This window comes from Bufo bufo, chromosome 1 (genome assembly GCF_905171765.1).
Source record: "Bufo bufo chromosome 1, aBufBuf1.1, whole genome shotgun sequence".
NCBI classification, from domain to species: domain Eukaryota; kingdom Metazoa; phylum Chordata; class Amphibia; order Anura; family Bufonidae; genus Bufo; species Bufo bufo.
In genome coordinates, this window is record NC_053389.1 from 605,297,954 (window position 1) to 605,325,208 (window position 27,255).

The 27,255-nt window shown below is 43.1% G+C and overlaps 2 protein-coding genes across 3 annotated transcripts in view; one reads left to right on the top strand and one right to left on the bottom strand.

Moving 5' to 3' along the window:
* LOC120985579 (hydroxymethylglutaryl-CoA lyase, mitochondrial-like) overlaps window positions 1-2,402 on the top strand; it is a 58,631-nt gene extending 56,229 nt beyond the window's left edge. Inside the window, exons 8-9 of one of the 2 annotated variants that reach the window (XM_040413594.1) lie at window positions 771-896; window positions 1,018-2,401. In XM_040413594.1, the coding sequence (XP_040269528.1) occupies window positions 771-896; window positions 1,018-1,119 (228 nt within the window). In that variant the 3' untranslated portion in view covers window positions 1,120-2,401. Of the gene's footprint in view, window positions 1-770; window positions 897-1,017 lie in introns of both variants that reach the window. The other variant, XM_040413595.1, reaches the window with a different exon arrangement.
* A 2,547-nt stretch (window positions 2,403-4,949) lies between these two features.
* Window positions 4,950-27,255, bottom strand: part of LOC120985580 (very-long-chain 3-oxoacyl-CoA reductase-like) — a 95,456-nt gene continuing 73,150 nt past the window's right edge. Inside the window, exons 10-11 of the mRNA XM_040413596.1 lie at window positions 5,982-6,131; window positions 4,950-5,398 (exon numbers count right to left, since the gene is read on the bottom strand). Coding sequence (XP_040269530.1) covers window positions 5,285-5,398; window positions 5,982-6,131 — 264 coding nt within the window. The 3' untranslated portion in view covers window positions 4,950-5,284. The remainder of the gene's footprint in view (window positions 5,399-5,981; window positions 6,132-27,255) is intronic.

Here is a 27,255-nt window from a genome sequence, read left to right on the forward strand (position 1 = left end):
GCTCCGCAAAATACGGAATGAACACGGACGTCATCTGTATTTTTTGCGGACCGCAAAATACATACGGTCGTGTGAACAAGCCCTTACATGCAGATATCTTACTGCCCTGACTACCTTCCTCCTATACAGCAATATGTGACCTTATATACCATATTTTTCGCACCATCTGCGTCTTACGGGGCGAATGCTGACATTTTTACTCTGCTAACACTGATACATCGCCGGCTGCGATGTATCAGCGAGGCAATCACTGTACTCTAATACACCGGGTCCCGCACACATCAGTATGCCTTAGGCCTCTTGCACACGACCGTATGGCTTTTTCTGTATTTTGCAGTCCGCAAAAAACGGATCCGCAAAAAATACGGATGACGTCCGTGTGCATTCCAGAACGGAACAGCTGGCCCCTGGTAGAACAGTACTGTCCTTGTTCGTTATGCAGACAATAATAGTACATGTTCTATCTTTGAACGGAAATATGGAATTGGAAGTACCTTCCATTTTTTGTTGCGGATCCATTGAAATGAATGGTTCCGTATACTGAACGCAAAAATCGGAATGTAAACGTGTGCAAGGGGCCTTAGAGTTACCCCAATATTGTAATTGTATGACTAAAATGTATCTGCACTGTAGAGTGATATGAATATAGTGACCTCTAGTGGTGACCAGCCTATAACCATGCAGTCACTTCATAGGTCCCTCACTAGTATACTGATACACATTGATTGTGCATAGCGAATAATAACTTTGTGTCTCTTCCTTTGTGACAGTTGGGAGTGCAGGTGGTGGATTCCTCTATTGCAGGTTTAGGTGGGTGTCCTTATGCACAAGGAGCTTCTGGGAATGTAGCCACGGAAGATGTCGTTTACATGTTACAAGGCCTAGGCATCCACACAGTACGTACAAATTACTTTTTATGATTGTCTCGTTTCCAAGACGATAATGATGATATTTAATGTTAATGCTGTAATTTAGGCGAGGTCTGTAACTGCTTTGTTTGAATTCCTGCTTTTCTAGGGCATTGATTTAAAGAAGCTTACAGAAGCTGGGGCCTTCATCTGCAAAGCTCTGGGACGAAAGAGCAGTTCTAAAGTGGCGCAAGCAATGTGCAAACTATAAGATTAAACCCATGGAGGGTGCACAATGTCCCCTCTAAACATCAGGGCTTTTCTGTTTTTTTTGAGATCTGTTTCTAATGGATCAGCGGATGGATTTCCAAAAAAAGAAAAAACCTTTCTTTGTTCAAGAACGCACACATGTGATTACAGGAGCGGCTCTTGCTTTTTTTGTGCGGTTTATAATGTTTTACAGATCTGTTAATGATCCCAATGGGATAATGTGTGTGTTTGAGAGTAATTATACTAAAAGTATTAAATGGAGGCACACAAGAAACCCTCTACCAGCAAGTTCTGCCTGTGAAAATGCAAACTTTGTTTCCACGTTCTCCTGCTGATCATTGATCTGCTTGACTGTTGTCGTACATATTTTTATTTCTACCCATTCGTCACACCAGTCTGTGATAACCAGGCGCACTGCAGGATGCTATTACTAATTCATAACGAGGCATACCCTAAGTCATCAATTAGACGCAGCATCCTGCACTCCGTGCGCCTATACTGATATCTCTGATACAGCAGAAAACTGGCGTAAAAGATTTCTTTTTCTGGGAATGTAGTGAGGCTGGTGGAGAAATGCCACTTGCGCATATAAAAAGATGCAAATGTGCACCACATCTATCAGCCATGTTTCATCTCTGCAGAGTTTACCACACAGAGATCTTAGGTTTCTCACTTTTTCATCATCCTCCCCCTCCTGATGCCCCAACATTGTTATCCTGCTGCTATCTCCAGTACTGTGCACGCTGTGCTCCCCAATGCCCACAAACGCTATACTGCAAAAATAATCATGCCATACAGATAATTCCCCATAGTAATAGTCCTCCCCAAAGTCCTATTAATAGTAATAATTCTTTCCCATAGTGCCCACAATAGCAATTATTACTCCCCAAAAGTGTCCCCATATAGTAGCAATGCCCTTCATATTGTGTACTATAATGCCCACTGTACAATAGTGCCCCCTGTAATGCTTTGCGCCCCCCCCCCTCCCGTAGTGCCCACACATATTAACCCGTAGGATACCAGCGCCGTACATGTACGGCGCTGGAAACTGGGACAGAAATCCCAGCGCTATACATGTACTGCGGGCTGATCGGGCGGGTGCAGGAGCTGCGCCCGCCCGATCAGCTGCAGGGGTCCGGCATTCACTGATAGCCGGACCCCTGCTGTATGCGCCAGCATCGGTGAAAACACAGATGCCGGCGCATTAACCCTTACACTGCTGGGGTCAGCGCTGACCGCGGCACATACGGGATCCTGCTGGGTGCGGGGTGGCCATAGGGTCCCCGCGCTGCTGTGACGGGGACCCGAAGGCAGCCCGAAGCTGTAAGTGTATTACAATGTTTAATACACTTACAGCCAATGCATTACAATACAGAAATATTGTGATGCATTGTAAAGGGGATCAGATACCCAAAAGTCCCAAAGTTTTACAAATATTAGGCATCACTACGTCCGTATCGAGCGGCTCTATAAAAATATCACATGACCTAACCCATCAGGTGAACACCGTTAAAAAAATTAAATAAAAACTGTGTAAAAAAAAAAAGCAATTTTTTTGTCACCTTACATCACAAAAAGTGCGATAGCAAGCGATCAAAAAGTCATACACACCCCAAAATCATACCCCATACCACTCAAAGCGTCATCTCATCCCGCAAAAAATGAGCCCCTACATAAGACAGTCGCCCAAAAAATAAAAAACTATGGCTTTCAGAATATGGAGACACAAAAAAAATCATATTTGGTTTTGTCGCATACGTAACAACCTGCTCTATAAAAATTCCACATGATCTAACCTGTCAGATGAACATTGTAAATGTCAAAAAATAAAAACTGTGCCAAGGAACAGCTATTTTTTGTTACCTTGCCTCACAAAAAGTGTAATATAGAGCAACCAAAAATCATATGTACCCTAAACTAGTACCAACAAAACTGTCACCTTATCCCGTCGTTTCCGAAATGGGGTAATTTTTTGGGGAGTTTCTACTCTAGGGATGCATCAGGGGTCTTCAAATGTGACATGGCAACTTAAAATTATCCTAGTAAAATCTGCCTTCCAAAAACCTTATGGCATTCCTTTTCTTCTGTGTTTCCGTACAGCAGTTTACATTCTGAAATTTCATCTACATTTTCCTTTAATTCTTGTGGAACACCTAAAGGGTTAAAGTTTGTAAAATCTGTTTTAAATACCTTGCGGGGTGTAGTTTCTAAAATGGGTTTCTATTATGTAAGCCCCACAAAGTGACTTCAGACTTGGTCCTTAAAAAGTGGGTTTTGGAAATTTTCTGATTTGCTTATAAACTTCTAAGCCTTCTAACGTCCCAAAAAAAGAAAATGTAATTTGCTAAATGATCCAAACATGAAGTAGATATATGGGAAATGTAAAGTAATAACTATTTTAGGAGGTATCACTATCTTTTAAAAGCAGAGAAATTGAAATTTAGAAAATTGCAAATTTTTCCAAATTTTTGGTTATAAATAAAAATGAAATATTTTGACACAAATACACCACTGTCATGAAGTACAATGTGTCACGAGAAAACAGTCTCAGAATGGCTTGGATAAGTAAAAGCGTTCCAAAGTTATTACCACATACAGTGACATGTCAGATTTGCAAAAATCAGCCTGGGATTTAAGGTGAAAAGTGGCCCGGTACTGAAAGGGTTAAAAAAAAAAAAAACACTTACCTGGCTCACGCTCCATCCCACCATCTGAGCTGCAGGCCTCTTATAGTAGCCCCAGGCCTAAGTTGCCACGTTCTGTTGCAGGCAGTTGTGATGACATCACCGTGCGCCATCTCTCAGGTGGTTTGATGCAGGCATTCATGACCACACATCATTGTGCGGCCTGAGACCTGGCATAAGAGGTCTTGATGATGTCATCGCAACTGCTTGCACTGTTCTACTGCCTCACACTTCAAGCCTAGTGGCTGGAGTCACAGGGTCCAGTGTCCCTCCATAAACTGCTGCTACCTCAGAGGCAGGTCAGCAGCCTGACATGAGACATTCATCTCTCCTCATAGCAGATGCAGCCCTGCTGAGACAAAGAGACAGAATTTCTCAGCCAAGAGCTGTGCCCCTTCCACTCATCATCTGCTGAAGATGGAACTGTAGAAATATGAGCTTAAGATGCCTCTCCAAGGAGAGACAATCACAGCCAAAGGAGCGTAGCACTCAGCTGTGCCCTCAACTGTTATTAAAGCCCAGACTACCGTAAAAGCTACAGACTGTCATGTCATGCATGGGCGTAACTACCATAGTGGCAGACCATGCGACTGCTATAGGGCCCAGGGCAAGAGGGGGCTCAGTCTTAGGCCTCTTTCACACTACCGTTTTTGCGGGCCATTTTTTGCTTTCCGTATACGGAACCATTCATTTCAATAGTTCCGCAAAATAAAACGGAATGTACTCCATATTCATTCCGTTTTTCAGTTCCGTTGAAAGATAGAACATGTCCTATTATTGCCCACAAATCACGTTCCGTGGCTCCATTCAAGTCAATGGGTCCGCAAAAAAAAAACGGAACACATACGGAAATGCATCCGTATGTATTCAGTATCCGTTCCGTTTTTGCAGAACCATCTATTGAAAATGTTATGCCCAGCCCAATTTTTTCTATGTAATTACTGTATATGCCATACGGAAAATCGAAACGGAAACACAAAAACGGAACAACGGATCAGTGAAAAACGGACCGCAAAACACTGAAATAGCCATACGGTCGTCTGAAAGAGGCCTTAGTTGGGATTATCTCCTCTTCTACTGGAGGTGAAACTTGGTCTGGACTCTACCCTCTAAACTTTAGAGTCTAAAGGAACAACTTTTTGCAAATGAGGCAGTGGAAAAATGGCTCAAGGGTCATTGAAAAGGGTTTAGGCAGAAACCCTTCCGTCCTGTGTGGGGGGCCTGGTTTGATCCTTCCTATTTGGCCTTACTTCTCACTGCATGCAGGAGGAGGGCCACAGTCGCAATCCCTTATTCTGAGTCTCACTTTTGTAGGGCAATGTTAATAAATGCAGACTCTTGACCACCATGTGTATGACCACATTTTCTTTGTACAGATTAATAACACATAATTGTTCACAATAAAATGTTGATTAAACTTTTCTGTATAAGACAGTCATACAATGTATTGGTTCTGCTTCTGTATGCCAGCAGAAATACCACTCAGTTATCTTTATTTTTGTAGCTTTTGTTCAAATTTTCAAAATAATCCTTCGACGATTCTGATGTCCATAAAAAGTTGAGAAGGTTTTCTGGCAGGAAGCTTAGAGCATAACTCTGTAAAAAAAAAAAAAAAAAATACAAAGATATATTGATCAAATTTATATGATAAATGGGGAGATAAGAATTTGAACTTTAGCTCTATCTGTATTATTGGAGTATGTGTTTATAAAGGAATAGTTATAAGACATATTGGGGGATTGCTTTTCACGCAATTCTGTCATATTCTTGTCAGTACACTAACAGTGACCTTACCATACAGCATGAAACAACCCAGTGGACCTGTTGAGAACTACTAAAATGCATCTAATACCTCACACACATGGCCATATGTATTTTGCAAAATACTGATACCCACCATGTGCATGCTGATTTTTTATTTTTTTTCCAGGCCCAGTAGTAGAGATGCCTATTTTTACACCAAATGGAAAAGAATAGGGCATCTTGTATAATTTGTTGGACGGACACATGGATGAGGACGGCACACAGACGACATCCATGTTATGTCTAAATTTTTTGCTGTCCCACAGAAATTAATGCATCTGAACCGCAAAAAATGGTGATCAGACACAGGCCAAAAATACGGCCATGTGTATGAGCCCTAACTTTGAAATTTATGTCAAAGCATAATGGATTTTACCTGTAGAGAGTGCGTGAGACATCCACTAGTTCGATCTGTATATCCAACAGTGTTCAAAGCTTCACAGGCAAATGCATCAGCAGATTTCACAAGGATGTTTGGTTTCATTTTCAAGGTCATGTCGGTTGAGACAAATAATGGCATCACACACTGTGGATTTAAAATAACCTATTAAGGGCTACATACAGGTGAAACTCCAAAAATTTAAATATTGTGCAAAAGTTCATTTATTTCAGTAAGGGTTCGTTCACACGAACGTGTGAAGCCCCTGCTGTGGACCGCAAATTGCGGTCCACAATGCACGGGCACTGTCCGTGGGGCAGCCGCATGGGGATTGTGGACCCATTCACTTGAATGGGTCCGCGATCCCTCCGTTCCGCAAAAAGATAGAGCATGTTTTATCTTTTTGCGTTCGGAGGAATGGAAACATAGAAACATAGAATGTGTCGGCAGATAAGAACCATTTGGCCCATCTAGTCTGCCCAATATACTGAGTACTATGGATAGCCCCCGGCCCTATCTTATATGAAGGATGGCCTTATGCCTATCCCATGCATGCTTAAACCCCTTCACTGTATTTGCAGCTACCACTTCTGCAGGAAGGCTATTCCATGCATCCACTACTCTCTCAGTAAAGTAATACTTCCTTATATTACTTTTAAACCTTTGCCCCTCTAATTTAAAACTGTGTCCTCTTGTGGTAGTTTTTCTTCTTTTAAATATGCTCTCTTCCTTTACCGAGTTGATTCCCTTTATGTATTTAAAAGTTTCTATCATATCCCCTCTGTCTCTTCTTTCTTCCAAGCTATACATATTAAGGTCCTTTAACCTTTCCTGGTAAGTTTTATCCTGCAATCCATGTACTAGTTTAGTAGCTCTTCTCTGAACTCTCTCTAGAGTATCTATATCCTTCTGGAGATATGGCCTCCAGTACTGCGCACAATACTCCAAGTGAGGTCTCACCAGTGTTCTGTACAGCGGCATAAGCACTTCACTCTTTCTACTGCTTATACCTCTCCCTATACATCCAAGCATTCTGCTGGCATTTCGTGCTGCTCTATTACATTGTCTTCCCACCTTTAAGTCTTCTGAAATAATTACTCCTAAATCCCTTTCCTCAGATACTGAGGTCAGGACTGTGTCAAATATTCTATATTCTGCCCTTGGGTTTTTACGCCCCAGGTGCATTATCTTGCACTTATCCACATTAAATTTCAGTTTCCAGAGTTCTGACCATTCTTCTAGTTTTCCTAAATCCTTTTCCATTTGGCGTTTCCCTCCAGGAACATCAACCCTGTTACATATCTTTGTGTCATCAGCAAAAAGACAAACCTTACCAGCGAGGCCTTTTGCAATATCACTTATGAAGATATTAAACAAAATCGGTCCCAGTACAGATCCCTGTGGAACCCCACTGGTAACATTACCTTGTTTTGAATGTTCTCCATTGACTACAACCCTCTGTTGTCTGTCACTCAGCCACTGCCTAATCCACTCAACAATATGGGAGTCCATGCTCAATGACTGCAGTTTATTGATAAGTCTTCTATGGGTGGGGGGCGGAGCCTGACCGCGTTAGATGGTGGAAGCTTGAGAGCTGAGCTCCCGCCACCGAGCCTCTTCTAAGCCTATTTACCTGCACACCAACACATCGGTATGGTGAAAATACAGCCGAAGAACTCTCTGGACTACACGGCACCTTCCTCGGAGAGCTCACATCAGAGCATGGAGAAGTTTGTGAGCCGTCAGTCCCAGCAGCAGGCTGGGCGCGCTGCCAAAATGGCGCCTCAGCTGAAAGAAGCGCCGCTCCCTCGCTCTGAATCTCCGGTCTCAGGCGCCACTGATGCAAGGGAACCCTTACACCCTGAGGTGAGCGATCCTGCAACCCTCACTAGGAGCTATCTGGACGAGGCTCTGTCCAGGGCTCTGGCCCCTATAGCTGCCGACCTGACGGTCATCAAGGCGGAGGTCCGCCATATTGGAGATAGAGTGGAGACCCTGGAGCAAAACCAAGACGCACTGCTAACATTTAATACTGCAGTTAGGGTCACTCTGGACACTCATCGCACGGCAATAAATAACTCCCTTCTGCTCCTGGAAGACCAGGAGAACAGGAGCCGAAGGAGAAACCTGAGAATCAGGAACTTTTCAGAATCTGCAGATACTGAAGATTTATTTAAAGTCATGGGGTCCCTTTTTGAGCTTCTGCTCGGCTCTGACAGGGCTAATAGTGTGGTAGTGGAGAGAGTCCACAGAGCCCTGCGCGCAAAACCCTCACCCTCTGAAAACCCCAGAGATGTCATTTGCGGGCTACTTAGCTTCAGAGATACTGAGGCCATATTACAGAAAGCCAGATCGATGGGAGAAATCCAACTGCTGGGCTCAAAGGTCCAGATATATCAGGACATTGCCTCTTCTACTCTGCAAAAGAGGCGGCAGTTAAAACCCCTCACGGACACGCTGCGCTCCTCAAAAATTGCTTATCGCTGGTTATTTCCCTTTGGCCTCCTCATCACTCATGGGAATAAGCGTTTTACGATTCGCACGCCAGAGGATCTCCGACAGATTTGGATGCCACTTAATCTGGAGCCTATGGCCCTGTCCTCATGGTTGCCGATCCCACTAGAGGAAGATTTGCCACCGTTGCAGATCCCGTCGAAATGGTCTACAGTTAAGAAGCAAAAGACCAGAAGAAACGGAGGCCCCTCTAGGATGGACGCTAATGATTGATTTAGCTATAAGCCATTTTATGTTTTTTCACTTTACTGAATGTGGCACCTAGATGTGCCTGTTTTTCAGATACCTAATGTGACCGGCTGCTCTTGTTTGAAGTTAGTCTGATTCTAGCTGTGTTTCCCCCCCCCCCCCCCCTCCCCCTCCCCCTCCAGCCCACTTCCCTTTCTTCCCTTCCTTACTTTCCACATATTCCTTGCACCCTGCAGCTCCGGTCTTCCTTTTGCAGTCCATCAGGGCCTGCAAACAAAATGTTCTGGTATTTTCCTTGTTCACTATTCCAATGATGATGTTGGTTCATTTGACTTCTTTCTGTCACAGGCTTGGATCACGAGGCTTGGGCAGATCAGGCTACATATGGTTGTTCTCCCCAACCCACATGACTGTGTGTATACCTGGTATGCGCTTAAGCGGGGCCTAAGTTCCAATAGGCTCCTGTTGATTTTTGTTTGTATTTTTTGTTGGATCATAGAGCAAACTTCAGACAGCCCGCGATCTAGTTTTAAAATCATAGATGTCTGACCTAAAACTTAATGTGACCACCTTTAATGTTAACGGAGGTAATAATCCTATTAAGAGGAGCCGCATCTTCCAATTGCTGAGGGCGAATAGGACGCAGATAGCTATGCTGCAAGAGACTCATTTCAGGAGTGGTCAGGTTCCCAGCCTGGCACGCTCCTCCTTTCAGCATTGGTATCACGCGTGTAATTCCTCTGCGGCTACTAGAGGGGTTAGCATCGGAATTCATAAAGATGTCCCCCTATGTGTAACAGCGGAATTAGCAGACCCTGAAGGCAGATTTCTTCTTCTAAAGGGTACCTTGGGAGGCGTTGAAGTTACCCTTTGCAACCTATATGCCCCCAATAACCATACCCCCAAATGGCTATCCAAGATTCTTCACAAGATTTCCATTTTTGCCTCAGGTATATTGATAGTGGGTGGAGATATGAACTTAGCGTTGAACCCCCTTTTGGACACCTCTGCTAACAAATCTGCGATCTCTGCCGGTGTACTAAAGGGGATTCTTAGCAAGCTCAGGAATATGGGTCTGTGCGATGTGTGGAGAACTCTGAACGCCGATAAAAGAGATTATTCCTACTATTCTCATCCCCATAAATCCTTCCAACGCCTGGATTACTTTTTTGTCTCTGACAGGTTATTGCCTCAGATCAGGAATGCTATAATTCATAATATCACTATCTCGGATCACGCTCCGGTTTCTTTTACATTTATAGCCCCTGGAGTATCTGGGAAGGAGTGGGTTTGGTCCCTGAATCCTACACTTTTGAATTCTCAGGCGGACACCATCTCGTTTGAGGGAAAGCTGACAGAATATTTTTCTATTAATGCCCAAGCTGGTGTAGCTTCAGCTTCAGTATGGGAGGCCCATAAGGCTGTTGTGCGGGGAGAATTTATAGCATTAGGTGCATTTTTAAAGAAGAAGAGGGACAGTCGTCTAAATTCCCTACTTTTAGAGATCTCTTCTCTTGAACAAGCACACAAACGATCTATATCAGATACTGATTTGAAGGCTCTGACTGCATTAAGGAGGGAGCTGAAAGACCTTCTGAATGTTAAGGCTGCTAAGGCTTATCTAAAAATCCGTCACCGGCAATATGCTCATGGAAATAGAGGTAATAGATTACTGTCAGCCCAAATCAAACAGAGAAATGATCAATCCTATATTGCCAAGATGTGCAATGATAGAAATGAGACAGTTGTAGACACCCCAGGTATAGCTGGGATTTTTACTTCCTACTACTCTGCCCTATATAACCTCCGGGGGAAGGAATCTCCTGATACTATCCAGGACAGAAACACCCTTACCAACTCTTTCCTATCCTCGCTCAATTTACCAAAACTGTCATTGGCAGACAGTGAATCCTTGACCTCCCCCACATCCCTTTCAGAGATTCAGAAAATCCTCTCCTCCACCCCCTCGGGTAAAAGCCCTGGCCCCGATGGCCTCCCAATTTCGTACTATAAGAAATTTTTTCAAATACTGGGACCTCACCTGGTGTCTTATTTTAATTCTATGCTAGATGGTGCTCCTCCTGCTAGACAGGCTCTGGAGGCTCATATTGTGGTCCTTCCAAAACCTAATAAAGATCCAGTAATCCCTTCTAGTTATAGACCTATATCCCTTCTAAACGCCGACATAAAATTGTGGGCCAAATTGTTGGCTTACAGAATAGCCCCCTTCTTGAAATCTCTAATCTCTTCTGACCAGTCCGGCTTCGTGGGTGGGCGTGAGTGCAGGGACAGCACATTTAGGGTTCAGATGCTAATCCAACATGCTCTACGAACTAAAAGTAGTCTGGCTCTATTGAGTACCGATGCCGAAAAGGCCTTCGATAGGGTGGATTGGGGTTTTATGGAGGCTGCTCTCATCAGATTTGGTTTCCATCCTAAATTCGTGGGAGCTGTGCTGTCCCTGTACTCGGCTCCCCATGCCCGGGTAAGGGTTAATGGTGTTTTGTCCCCTTATTTTGACATCTCTAACGGAACTCGACAGGGGTGCCCATTGTCCCCATCCCTCTTCATCCTCTGCCTAGAAGCCCTTGTTCAAAAAATTAAGCAAAGTAACGTTATTAAGGGGTTAAAAGTCGGCTCCACTAGCCACTGTGTGGCGGCCTTTGCAGATGATATGCTGCTTATAATGTCGGACCCGGTCACTGCTTTCCCAGAGGTTTTGAGATTGTTAGACGAATTCGGTCATCTCTCTAATTTCAAAGTCAATTTGGCTAAATGTTCAGCCATGGGCATTAATCTCCCTAGGAAGACCTTATCTAGCCTTTCATCCTCTTACCCCTTCCTCTGGTCTACAACTCATATTAAATATCTGGGCGTCAATTTAACGCCCTCCCCTAGTCAGCTGTACCATTCAAACTATTTGCCCCTATTGTCGGACATTAAAGCACAATTAGAGAACCTCAAAATTCCCTTTCTGTCCTGGATAGGTAGGAAAAACCTTTTAAAAACGTACGTCCTCCCTAAGCTACTGTATCTGTTCCAAACCCTTCCGATTTCCCTTCCAGCTTCCTACCTTTCTCAGATCCAGAAACTTTTTTCTTCCTTCGTGTGGAAGAGGTTGAAGCCGAGACTTTCATACAGCCGTTTGTCCCAGCCTATTGCCAGGGGTGGGTTTGGCCTCCCAGACATCAGAAGTTATTATTTGGCCAATCTGATGAGACTCCATTCAGAAATTCTCAACCCTCATTCTCCTAAACTAGGCTGCCAGATAGCTAATATTTCGTGGGAGCCTGGGGAACTGATTAAACTCTGGGAGTCCTCGCCCTCTATGGTAGGGGGTGACAACCTAGCTAGCCCCTCATTTGTTGGGATCTGTAGGGAATGGAAGAAATTTGCGTCTCTACTGTCGCTTCCAAGGGGACTTACCCCTTTCACACCAATCCGCCTAATTCCATATCATCTGAACCCAGGTTATGTAGATGTTCTTAACATATGGTCTGGCCTTGGTAACGTTGCTGTAGGTGATGTGTTGAAGGGCGATAAGGTCCCTGACTTAGAGTCCTTGAAAAAGTCCTTCGGGGCGTGCAATTGGTCTCACCTACATTACTTACATTTCAGGAAAATTTGCGTAGCCTACTTGAACACCGCCCCTAAGGAGGAGTACATTCCATCTTGGTATGATGTCGTTCTCCAGTCCCCTAGCCCTAGAAGTAAATTACTTTCAAACATATATAACAAGACTCTGGACCTGGGGGATTCGGGTAGACCTCATTACATTACCCAGTGGGAATCTGAACTTAATATGCAATTCTCAGATGGTGATGTGAAAAGGATCTTGAGCCACTCTCATGGTTTCTCCCGCTGCATATCCATACAAGAGAACGCGTTCAAGATAGTTACAAGGTGGTACCGCACACCGGATGTATTAAGCAGAATGTTCCCTGGGGCATCTGAGAACTGTTGGAGGTGTTTGACGGGAAAAGGTACAGCTTTGCATGTTTGGTGGTCCTGCCCGGATATCCGCCCTTTTTGGGATGATGTGGCTAGCGAAATAAGGAAAATATGTCCGGCCAGTACAGCCCTAACACCCACAGCTGTTCTTCTAAATTTTTCTGATCTCAATTGCCCCCTTAGCAAACACTCCCTATTATCACACCTTATCTCAGCTGCGAAACTTTTAATCCCATTAAAGTGGCTCTCGGTTCAGCCTCCTACGGTGCAGATGTGGAGGGAGAAGGTGCACGAGATCTGCAGATTTGAGGAGCTGACTAGTTGGGAGACATTGTCACACGATAAGTATCTGACAACCTGGGCTAAGTGGTTGGGTAAATCCTAGGAGTACTTGTTTTAAAATCTCTATTCCTCTTAGATTAACATGGTCACCCTTGTTTCCTTCTAAGTGCATACATCATTTGTCGTGGTTTTCACATGAGGTATTGTATGTATGTGTACTTCATATGCGCGCCATTGTCGAGTTTTTCTATGTAAATGCTCTGCTTTATGATCCTTGGACATGTTGTCCTTTATGTTTATAAGTGTATATTTCGATTTATTATGCTTAATAAAAAGAAATTTGAAAGAAAGATAAGTCTTCTATGTGGGACAGTGTCAAAAGCCTTACTAAAATCTAGATATGCGATGTCTACTGCACCTCCACCGTCTATTATTTTATTCACCCAGTCAAAAAAATCTATAAGATTTGTTTGACATGATCTCCCTGAAGTAAACCCATGTTGTTTTTCATCTTGCAATCCATGGGATTTTAGATGTTCCACAATCCTATCCTTTAATAGGGTTTCCATTAATTTGCCTACTATTGATGTCAGACTCACTGGTCTATAGTTGCTCGATTCCTCCCTACTACCTTTCTTGTGAATGGGCACGACATTTGCCAATTTCCAATCTTCCGGGACGACTCCTGTTACTAATGATTGGTTAAATAAATCTGTTAACGGTTTTGCCAGCTCACCACTAAGCTCTTTTAATAATTTTGGGTGTATCTCATCAGGCCCCTGTGACTTATCTGTCTTCACCTTAGACAGCAAACTTAGAACATCTTCCTCTGTAAAGATACATGCATCAAACGATTTAATAGTCATTCTTTCTAGTGAAGGTCCTTCTCCTTTTTCTTTTGTAAAAACTGAACAGAAGTATTCATTAAGGCAGTCGGCTAGCCCTTTATTCTCTTCTACATACCTTCCGTCCTTTGTTTTTAATTTAGTTATTCCTTGTTTTAATTTCCTTTTTTCATTTATATATCTAAAGAATGTCTTATCCCCTTTTTTCATAGACTGAGCTAGTTTTTCTTCTGCCTGCGCTTTAGAAGTTCTTATAACTTGCTTGGCCTCTCTCTGCCTAATCTTGTAGATTTCCTTATCTTCATTGCTCTGGGTTTTTTTATAATTACAAAATGCTAGCTTTTTATTTTTAATGATTTGGGCCACTTCTGCTGAGTACCACATTGGTCTCCTCCTTTTTTTGCTTTTACTGACGAGTCTAATGCAATTTTCTGTTGCCTTCAATAATGCACCTTTTAAGTAGTCCCATTTCTCCTGGACTCCATGTAATCCGTTCCAGTCTGATAAGGACTCATTTATGACTAATTTCATTTTTGAAAAGTCTGTTTTTCTAAAATCTAAAACTTTTGTTTTTGTGTGGTGGGACTCTTTCACAGTTCTTATATTAAACCACACTGACTGGTGATCACTAGATCCCAAGGTTTCGCCTACAATGACATCATATACCGAATCCCCGTTTGTGAATACCAAATCCAAAATGGCCTCCCTCCGGGTTGGCTCCTCAACCACTTGTTGTAGAGATAACCCCAGTAGGGAATTTAGAATATCTGTACTCCTGGTAGAACTTGCTATTTTGGTTTTCCAGTTTATATCTGGAAGATTGAAATCTCCCATAATGATAACTTCTCCTTTCATTGTCATTTTAGCTATTTCTTCAACTAGTAGATCATCTAGTTCTTTAACTTGACCAGGTGGTCTATATATCACACCTACATGAGTTACTGCATGGTTAGCAAACTGCAACGTAACCCAAACTGACTCTATGTTGGCCTCACCAACTTGTATTAGGTTAGATTTAATGCTATCTTTCACATACAGGGCCACTCCTCCTCCTTTCTTGCCTTCTCTGTCTCTTCTGTATAAAGAGTACCCTGGTATGGTTATGTCCCAGTCATTTCTTTCATTAAACCATGTCTCCGTAACAGCCACTAAATCTACATTCTCAGATGCCATTATTGACCCAAGTTCATTGATTTTTTACCTAAACTGCGAGCATTTGTAGACAGGACTCTGAGCTTATCATTTCTTAACCTCAGTGCTTCTGGCCTGTTCTGGCATTGTTTCGGGGGGCAATTGGACTCTTTTATTTTCACTCTTTTGCCCCCCCTTCCTAGTTTAAATACTCTTTCGCAAATTCTTGGAGTTGTTCACTAAGTACATTTGTTCCTTTGAGAGAAAGATGCAAACCATCTTTTTTGTACAGTTCCTTTCTATTCCAAGTAGAGCTATCATGAGAAACAAAGCCAAATCCTTGCTCTTGACACCATTTACCAAGCCATATGTTGAACTCCTTTATGCGCCTCTGCCTATCATTCTGAACATTATGCACAGGCAGAACTTCAGAAAATGAAATGGTGGATGCAAAATCCTGTACGTCATTACCAAGTGTGATAAAAGATTTTTTCACCTCTGACACTTCATTGCAAGCCAGGTCATTTGTCCCTAGATGGACAAGAACATCCACGTCCCCTTCCTGCTTTGCTTGCTTAACAATATTAATAATACGTCTTCTATCTCTTCTAGCAGTAGCCCCAGGGAGACATCTCACAAAACCATTTTCTTTAAGCTCCACACTTCTTATGATTGAATCACCCAGCAACAGCTGCATCCTTTGAGACTTCACTTTATCTTTTTTGTTGCATACATTAGACATAGGAGTCGATGGTTTCTCACCCTCTGTGCTTGAGTCCATATCCATGTTGTCCTTACATTCTGAGAGTGCTGCAAATGAATTATGGAGAACCACCGACTGTGGGACATGTCTTCTATCCACCACTCTAAGACTTCCAGAACCTACATTAACCCATCTGCCATTTCTGGGGGTCCTCTGTGGCAGTGGCATTGCAGCAGTCCTAGCTGGAGTTTGTTTAACAGATAATTTAAATATTTCAGCTTTCAAAAATGCAATTTCCTGCTGCAGTAAGGAGAACTGTCTACAGATCTGACAGCATCCGAATCTCCAAAGAGTGGAACATGAAATAAATGCACAACAATTCCTGCACTGAACCAAGTCTGCCATTTTAAAGAGGAGAAAAAAATAAAAAAATAAATTTGTAACTTTAAATCAAACAAATCTTACCTTTTTTTTTTGTATTGTTTCCACCTTCCAGCCTACCTCCTGACTATCTCCTGCAATATCTCTTTACTAGTACTTAATGTAGTACTTTCAGCTAATGAATTAGGCCAGCTAATGAGTCTGTCTCTATATATACACACACTCCTTCCCAAACTCCTCCCCCAGCAACAAATGTAACACCTTAGTGAGCTAGGCTCATTAGCAAACGCACAATAGCAAACAGCTGACCGAATTCCTTACCTCTTCTCAATCAATGATCAGCAAAAACAACACAGATGAGCCAGTTGGAGACTCTAAGCCAATCTCTTGCCAACCCCAGGAAGCACTCCGTAGTGGTTCCGTAGTGTTCCATTCCGTGCTTCCGTTCCGCATCTCCGGATTTGCGGACCCATTGAAGTGAATGGATCCGTAATGTGGAATGCACACGGAACGGTGCCGGTGTATTGCGGTCCGCAATACAGCAACTGGCAGCACACGTTCGTGTGAACAAACCCTAATGCAATATAAAAGGTGAAACTAACATATGAGAGACTCATTACATGCAAAGCGAGATATTTCAAGCCTTTATTTGTTATAATTTGGATAATTATGGCTTACAGTTTATGAAAACCCCAAAGTCACAATCTCCGAAAATTTGAATTTTGTGAAAAGGTTCAATATTCTAGGCTCAAAGTGTCACACTCTAGTCAGCTAATTAATCCATAACACCTGCAAAGGGTTCCTGTGCCTTTAAATTGTCTCTCAGTCTGGTTCAGTAGGAATCACAATCCAAAGGTGCACAAGCAGCAGGGATGTCCGCAGCCCGGAGAGGATTGTCAGGAAAAAGCCATTCAAAAGTGTTGGGGACTTACACAAGGAGTGGACTGAGGCTGGAGTTAGTGCATCAAGAGCCACCACACACAGACTGATCCTGGACATGGGCTTCAAATGTCATATTCCTCTTGTCAAGCCTCTCCTGAACAACAAACAACGTCAGAAGCGTCTTACCTGGGCTAAAGAAAAAAAAGAACTGTTGCTCAGTGGTCCAAAGTCCTCGTTTCTGATGAGAGCAACTTTTGCATCTCATTTGGAAACCAAGGACCAGAGTGGAGGAAGAATGGAGAGGCACACAATGCAAAATGCTTGAAGTCCAGTGTGAAGTTTCCACAGTCTGTGTTGATTTTGGGAGCCATGTCATCTGCTGATGTTGGTCCACTGTGCTTCATTAAGTCCAGAGTCAACACAGCCGTCTACCAGGAGATTTTGGAGCACTTCATGCTTCCTTCCGCAGATGAGCTTTATGGAGATGGTGACTTCATTTTCCAGCAGGACTTGGCACCTGCCCACACTGCCAGAAGTACCAAAACCAGGTTCAATGACTATGGGATTACGGTGCTTGATTGGCCAACAAACTCACCTGACCTGAACCCCATAGAGAATTTATGGGGCATTGCCAAGAGAAAGATGATAGACATGAGACTGAACAATGCAGAAAAGCTGAAGGGTGCTATTGAATCATGTTGCTCTTCCATAACACCTCAGCAGTGCCATAGGCTGCTAGCATCCATGCCACGCCGCATTGAGGAAGTAATTGATACAAAAGGGGCCCAAACCAAGTACTGAGTACATATGCATGATTATACTTTTCAGTGGTCCTACATTTTTCTATGTAACATCCTTTTTTTATTGATTTCATGTAATATTCTAATCTTCTGAGACTGTGAATTTGGGGTTTTCATAAACTGTAAGCCATAATCATCCAAATTATAACAAATAAAGGTTTGAAATATCTAAGTTTGCATGTAATGAGTTGTTGGAGACCTCAAGGAGAGCACCATCAGCCACTGTTGTCACCAGCATCTGGTAGTGGTGTTACAGTGTGGGCAGGTGTGTCTAGTCAATACAGAACTGCCCTACACTTTGTGACTGGTAAGTGAGAAGCCCATACTACTTGAATAACCGCATTAATCCAATCATTGTGCTTCTGTCACGGATGGTGTTACAGAAAACTAGAAGACACAAATGAAGATCAGACTGACTTGATCCAAAACTAAGGAACAGAAGGGTAAGCCCTGTAACAAGCCTAGCTCTCTCCCTAACTGCTCAGCATATGCAAAAATCTCAATGGTAGAAAACTGCATACCCTCGTTCCTCGACTGTATGACACCTGAACACCCTATAATAGTGAGGGGACACGACCACCAGCTCCCTACACTTAATACGGAGGGAGTCAGGGTCACCTAGCATCAAGCCCACAGGAAAACAGGAATAAAGAAACAGACTTATCTTGTGGGTGCAGCAGAAACAGCTTCTAGCATCAGCACACTCCAGGAAGTTGTATAAACCGCAAAGTGATGCAGTATGGCAAACAGAAAAAGATTGATGGTGCACTGGTGTGGTGCACCAATTGATACCTTCCGGCGCAAAAACACGACCTCGGTGGATAGATAAGGGGGTCTTTTATTGATGATAGACAACGCGTTTCGGAGTTGGTACACTCCTTTTTCAAGTCTAGGAAATCACAGGTTTAAAGGGGTGGAGGTTTTTTGGTACAGAATAAAAATAAATGACATTATATAAAATGTATACACGTGTTAAAAATGGATTAGGAGTAGATGTGCACGTAGGAATCTGTGCGCATATACAAGTCAAATAAAACGCAAGAGCACTAAAATGCGTCGTTTGGAGAAATTGGAATTGTCCACACATGGATGATAACACAAATGAGGACGGGTAAGGAGTTGATAGTATAGTAAATTAATATTATGACGTGATAAAACTAAAATAAATTAAATAAAAATAAAATAAAATACATAGAGAGATGTGTGTATATGGGGGGATGCATGCAAAAACACATGCAAGCGCATGCGTGGCCGCATGTGTAATTACATATAGGGCTGGAGTCACTTTTGGAAATAAAAAGTTAATTAATTAAAATAGGCTGGAGTGCCATAGATATGGTGGTATATATCATATATAAATCAATAACGATGGTCATCATAAACGATACCACAAATGTGATGGTGTAGCTGATAGTAGTGGTCGGATCGCTGTGTATACACATCTATAAGATGTATCCTAGTTTGGCATGGAGTATGGAGATCTATACGTGCATAGTAACAATAATAACAAGCATGCACATATACAAACAGATGTGCCCACACCTGCACAAGCATGATGGACACAGGAGATATAAGCATGTACACAGATGTGCCCATATCACAACCATGTATAGTAAAAAGCATGGCCAGGGCAACCAGATGAGACTGGGATTGCTGGTCCCACATTAATTCAAACAATAGGAAGGAAAAATAACCAATGGATGATTAAATAGCTGTATAAGTCATAATGCAATAGCCTGAATGAATGGGGGAGATGCAGCGATTGGTATACAGATGGTTCAAACCACTGTAGGATACAGACAGTGCCGACCGGAACGGCACAACTGGGGAGTGAGCCTAAAATGATTTGAATTAGCAAGGTGGGCATGAGGAGATGTGGAGCACAAGGCTGCTGTTCTTACCTGTCGGGTCCGTGCTGGGGCTTGGAGCGCGGCCTTGCACGCCTGCTGGAAGGCGCGCTCAGAAGAGCAGGAGGGAGGGGGCGGAGCTTGAGGTTGACAGCTGTTCAGTCTGTCGGCCCGGAGCTGTCTTAGTGAACAGCGCATGCGCCGAGCGCTGTGTGAAACGCTGGCTCATCCATTGGTTATTTTTCCTTCCTATTGTTTGAATTAATGTGGGACCAGCAATCCCAGTCTCATCTGGTTGCCCTGGCCATGCTTTTTACTATACATGGTTGTGATATGGGCACATCTGTGTACATGCTTATATCTCCTGTGTCCATCATGCTTGTGCAGGTGTGGGCACATCTGTTTGTATATGTGCATGCTTGTTATTATTGTTACTATGCACGTATAGATCTCCATACTCCATGCCAAACTAGGATACATCTTATAGATGTGTATACACAGCGATCCGACCACTACTATCAGCTACACCATCACATTTGTGGTATCGTTTATGATGACCATCGTTATTGATTTATATATGATATATACCACCATATCTATGGCACTCCAGCCTATTTTAATTAATTAACTTTTTATTTCCAAAAGTGACTCCAGCCCTATATGTAATTACACATGCGGCCACGCATGCGCTTGCATGTGTTTTTGCATGCATCCCCCCATATACACACATCTCTCTATGTATTTTATTTTATTTTTATTTAATTTATTTTAGTTTTATCACGTCATAATATTAATTTACTATACTATCAACTCCTTACCCGTCCTCATTTGTGTTATCATCCATGTGTGGACAATTCCAATTTCTCCAAACGACGCATTTTAGTGCTCTTGCGTTTTATTTGACTTGTATATGCGCACAGATTCCTACGTGCACATCTACTCCTAATCCATTTTTAACACGTGTATACATTTTATATAATGTCATTTATTTTTATTCTGTACCAAAAAACCTCCACCCCTTTAAACCTGTGATTTCCTAGACTTGAAAAAGGAGTGTACCAACTCCGAAACGCGTTGTCTATCATCAATAAAAGACCCCCTTATCTATCCACCGAGGTCGTGTTTTTGCGCCGGAAGGTATCAATTGGTGCACCACACCAGTGCACCATCAATCTTTTTCTGTTTGCAATATATATCACTCCTCTGGAGCTTAGGCTACTCCACCGACGAGGACTGAGAAGATACCGGCTGCACCGACCCCTTGTTCTCACGAGTGTTGTGCCTACGTATGCACAACACCAGAAGGTGAGCATAATTTTCGATGTTTTGATTTCATATCTTTAATTGAACCTATTACCCTATGTGCGCCTTCCTATTTTTTTCGCCACTATCGCTGTATATTTCTGAGACTCTCAGAACTAAGGCTAACACCGTTGGTCTGGGAATACGGCTGCTCTAGGTTCTGTTTATCTCCACGCAACAAGCGGCAGCTGTAGATCCGAAATATGGACTACTGCCTCCAAAGAATTCAACAGCGGACAATACTGGTGTCAACCTGGACCAGTACACAGAACAAGAACGATGGAAACAACGTACTACAACCACCAGAAAGTGACTCCACAGAGGCAAAGATTACATCAAACGATCTACTTCATTTGTTCTTTGGACTTGAAAGACTCCTGAAGGAAGAGATCCAACATCACATGGATTGGCTCCTTTTAGAACTATACCTCAAGGAGGACCTTGTGCCTAGAGGCCTAAGACTACGCTTTGAAAGCGCTTTCAAAAATGACCCAATTTTTTCAAAAGAATGGGACGAATATATGCTAATTTGTGCCCGGGGTATGTTAAATAGACTCCACACTAAACGCAAACAACTCTGTGAGATACTTAAAACACAGATCGATGAACATGTGGCTAACCTAGCCCAGCATTCTACACATTATGATTTTATCAAGTTTGATCGACTCATTACCACTAGAGTACTTAAATATGAAAAAGAAACCATAGAAACAAAGTCCTTCAAACTAAATAGAGACAGAACTGATTTTTGCAATAATAACATAAAGTTCTGGTCAAACAGACATAATAACCAACAATTGCCTGACCCCAATTCTACCATACCACCACTTCTCAACTGTGTCCGATCTATGTCTAACCCGGCACAAAGGGCCACCCAATCCCCTAGAGTCCGTTATCGGGCTAACCAACCACTCAATACGCCATCAAGGCCCCCACGCCCATTCGACCAGGACGTCAGACATACCAGATCACAACACCAAAGGAATATCTTTATTAATAGTAATAGAATGAAACACACTAATGAACCCCCCCCTCGTAATGGGGATCCAAGCCCCGCCTTTGGAGCACATGCCCCAGCTGAGCCTGTTGCCATTCCCCCTCCACTCCTCTCAACTAATTACCACAAATTAGGTAAGGATCCGCCCCCCAAAACTCCCAACAAATCAATACCCCAGAAGCTTTTGCCAAACCAATGTACTTTGCCATCTCACATGGAGCCCAGCGACCCTTCTATTGATCACTTGAGCCTCCCCGCCACCATATTTGGTCCTTCCACTGCGGCTCGACCTCCACTTCCCCCTTCACCTACTTCTCCTTGCTTGCCCATTGTCCCTTTGCCTCCTACTCCAGTTATTGCTCACAATTTAGCAGTTGATCCCAACCGCTCTGCTACATTTGAAGATTCACTCATCACTATCCACAACACCAGTACTGAGGACAACCCGGACCCTATCGATCAGCAGTCTTTTTTACCGCTACCCGGGGCCCTGACCCCGGAAGCAGTATACGTCCTGCGACAACCCTCAGGGACTACAGTGATCACGGATTTTTTCCGACCGGCTCCGAACAGAGGATTGAAAAGAAGAATAAGCTCAGAAGAGGGCGGCGAGGAGGAAAAGCGAAATCAAGCGAACTCACAAAGCAAAAACAACAAAAAAACTGTGACCAGCAACATAAGCCCGAAGAGAAACAGGAAGAGGCACTAGTCCGTATTTTTAATCTATCTTCACATCCACTGAATGAGGCTGAAACGAGCCTGCTACAGAAAGGCCTATCCTTCTGCCCCACTGGCAAATTCAACGAATTTGAACTATTTGTGGACCTAAATTCCTTCATCCGCAAACTAACGCTACATCGGCATTTCGAGATCCAAGCATCGAAACCCAAAATTGTACTGCAAACAATGCCAGAAAATACCACAATGGACCTAGATACAACACCAAAAGTTGTCAACACGGGGCTTAAACCTAAATCAACATTTAACCCCATATACCATAGGGGAAACCACATAGAAACCTTCTCTGCCCTGGTGACCAAAGAAATCAGAACCATCAACAAAGGTCTAAACATCCCTGATAACCTCAACAAGAGGGAGAAGATAGCCCTAACGGATCTCACGAATAACGAGTCCATTGTGATCAGAAGCGCGGACAAAGGAGGAGGTATTGTGATTCAGGATAGAAGTGACTATCTGAATGAAGCATTTAAAATCCTGGGAGATGAAGACTACTATCAGGTCATGACGGAAAATACACTAAAAGAGGACACCAAAGTACTAATCCATCTACTGGAAACTGCTGAGAAAAATCGAGTCATATCAAAAAAAGAAAAAGAATACATCCTAGTGGACCATCCAAACCTGGCTCTCTTCTACCATCTACCAAAAGTGCACAAATCTATCAATAATCCGCCGGGGAGACCCATCATCTCTGGCATCTCTTCCTTAACCTGCAATCTGTCACACTACATTGACATTTTGCTACAAAAATATGTAATGGAATTACCATCGTATCTGAAGGATTCAGCGAGTCTTATCTCCCTCCTGAAAGACATCAAATGGAAAGAGTCCTACATGTGGATAACACTCGATGTTTCAGCACTGTATTCCAACATTCCACATGCAGCGGGCATAAGTGCAATACAGCTTTTTCTCCAACAGGATGAAACTCTACCAGACCTACAAAGTCAATTCATTCTGGATGGTATAGATTTCATTCTGAGCCACAACATTTTCACCTTCGAAAATAAAATATTCAAGCAAACAAAAGGGACCGCGATGGGCACGCGTTTCGCGCCGAGCTACGCAAATCTATATATGGGTCGATTTGAGACCCAATATATTTATAACAAACACCCTTGGCACAAGCGACTGATCTTCTATAGGAGATACATCGACGACCTGCTACTAATTTGGGATGGAAATATGGAAGACGCTGCCAGTTTCACGTCTCATCTAAACAACAATACATTTAACCTCACCTTTACCGCAAATTACTCAAAGACGGCCGTAGAATATCTAGATTTGGTCATATCCTCAGAAGGAAACGTCATTAAGACCAAAACTTTTTTCAAAAAAGTTGACGGAAACAGTTATCTGGATTACCAGAGTTCCCATCACAAAAAATGGAAAAACAACATTCCATTCAGTCAGTTTAAGCGCATACGCAGAAATTGTACTAAGGATGAAGATTTCAGAAACCAGAGCCAAGTAATCAAAAAAAGATTCCAAAAGAAAGGGTACCCTAGGGAAATTATAGAGGCAGCATACCAGCGAGCTGAGGGGTACACCCAAACAGAGTGTCTCACTTCATGCTCAACCAAACCAGGTGACTCAAAAGCCGCAGAAAAATTCAAATCTGCCTTCATTACGACATATAATACCAATCACAATACCTTGCGGAATACCCTCAATAAGCACTGGCATATCTTACAGGCGGATCCTTTTTTGAAAAAACACATTCAACAAAAACCCCAATTAACATTCAGGAGGGCCCAAACGCTTAAAAATATTATTGCTCCAAGCCGTCTACGGGACTGCAAAAAGAACACAACAAATCCGATCTCTTTCTTCCCCCAACTACTCGGAAGTTATAAATGTGGACACTGCCGTTGCAAATGTTGCTTGAATATTTCCTCTCGGATCTCAAAATTTTCAAGCAACTCTACAGGAGAGCAATTTGAGATAAAATCCTTCTTAAATTGCTCCTCAAGCTATATCATCTATCTATTAGAATGCTCATGCGGACTACAATACATAGGCCGCACCACCCAAGCATTGAGAGAAAGGATCAATAACCACCGTTGGAATATCTCAAATGGTTACACCAAACATGGTGTGTCCAGACATTTCCTCCAGGTCCATAATAAAGACCCAACAAACCTCTCCATAACTCCAATTGAACAAATTCCGGTTACCCACTCAAACAGATTCCAGAAATTGAGACGGAAAGAAATGTTTTGGATTTTCAAAATGCAAACCATAGAACCTTACGGTTTAAACGAATCACTGGAGAGTAACTGTTTTTGACCAGTCCTCTCCCAACCACTAGCTCTGGGTCATGCATTTTTCCTTATCAGCCCACTGCCTTATCAGCTATGCTCCAATCACTTCACATCTCCCGCAGCCCCTACCATCACCACACTACACGTCCTCTACCACCAATTTCCCCAGCTGCCACTTGCCATCCACCCCATACCTCTTGTCGACATACCCTTTACATAGGATTATTTCCCTTCAGCACACAGCCCTCCTGCCATCATCCCTTACCCCCAATCACCCATATATACCCACGTACCCATACACCAGTTCCATCCCACTGGCTCAGCCCCCTACCAGTCCCTCTATGTTGTATACTCATCCCTACACCAGTTATCTATATATCAGGGCAATACAAATGCTCCCCCATTCCAATTGTGCCCACCCCACCAACATTCACACTTACATGTCCATCCAATCACATATTTCCCTTATCATCCAGTCCACAACTGCCCAATACTCTCAGTCACATCACCCAACCAGCCCTTAGCCTACAAACCACCCCACACCACTCCCCCCCACTCATGTCCCCCATTTAGCTATCACCCCTTTTGGGTATGTTCCCTGAGAGCGATCCCTTCCCTGTGGCTCAGAGAGCCAGCGTTTCACACAGCGCTCGGCGCATGCGCTGTTCACTAAGACAGCTCCGGGCCGACAGACTGAACAGCTGTCAACCTCAAGCTCCGCCCCCTCCCTCCTGCTCTTCTGAGCGCGCCTTCCAGCAGGCGTGCAAGGCCGCGCTCCAAGCCCCAGCACGGACCCGACAGGTAAGAACAGCAGCCTTGTGCTCCACATCTCCTCATGCCCACCTTGCTAATTCAAATCATTTTAGGCTCACTCCCCAGTTGTGCCGTTCCGGTCGGCACTGTCTGTATCCTACAGTGGTTTGAACCATCTGTATACCAATCGCTGCATCTCCCCCATTCATTCAGGCTATTGCATTATGACTTATACAGCTATTTAATCATCCATTGGTTATTTTTCCTTCCTATTGTTTGAATTAATGTGGGACCAGCAATCCCAGTCTCATCTGGTTGCCCTGGCCATGCTTTTTACTATACATGGTTGTGATATGGGCACATCTGTGTACATGCTTATATCTCCTGTGTCCATCATGCTTGTGCAGGTGTGGGCACATCTGTTTGTATATGTGCATGCTTGTTATTATTGTTACTATGCACGTATAGATCTCCATACTCCATGCCAAACTAGGATACATCTTATAGATGTGTATACACAGCGATCCGACCACTACTATCAGCTACACCATCACATTTGTGGTATCGTTTATGATGACCATCGTTATTGATTTATATATGATATATACCACCATATCTATGGCACTCCAGCCTATTTTAATTAATTAACTTTTTATTTCCAAAAGTGACTCCAGCCCTATATGTAATTACACATGCGGCCACGCATGCGCTTGCATGTGTTTTTGCATGCATCCCCCCATATACACACATCTCTCTATGTATTTTATTTTATTTTTATTTAATTTATTTTAGTTTTATCACGTCATAATATTAATTTACTATACTATCAACTCCTTACCCGTCCTCATTTGTGTTATCATCCATGTGTGGACAATTCCAATTTCTCCAAACGACGCATTTTAGTGCTCTTGCGTTTTATTTGACTTGTATATGCGCACAGATTCCTACGTGCACATCTACTCCTAATCCATTTTTAACACGTGTATACATTTTATATAATGTCATTTATTTTTATTCTGTACCAAAAAACCTCCACCCCTTTAAACCTGTGATTTCCTAGACTTGAAAAAGGAGTGTACCAACTCCGAAACGCGTTGTCTATCATCAATAAAAGACCCCCTTATCTATCCACCGAGGTCGTGTTTTTGCGCCGGAAGGTATCAATTGGTGCACCACACCAGTGCACCATCAATCTTTTTCTGTTTGCAATATATATCACTCCTCTGGAGCTTAGGCTACTCCACCGACGAGGACTGAGAAGATACCGGCTGCACCGACCCCTTGTTCTCACGAGTGTTGTGCCTACGTATGCACAACACCAGAAGGTGAGCATAATTTTCGATGTTTTGATTTCATATCTTTAATTGAACCTATTACCCTATGAGCGCCTTCCTATTTTTTTCGCCACTATCGCTATAAGTGATGCAGTATGGGAGGGGATTTAAAGGGATGCAATCAGTGCAACTAGATGACAGCTGAGAGAGGGAAACGAGATGACAAAACGAAAGAAAAACAAAAGAACCTCAAGCAGGAGGTTCTGAAGGACGTCTGTCAGAGCTTCTCAGATGTCTGGCGGTGACAGCTTCTGCATGAACAACACAGGCCTAATTTCATCTTCATGGATGAGAATGTGCCAGCTCATTGAGGTCGCATCATTAGGGAACGGCTGCTGGAGACAGGGGTACCTCA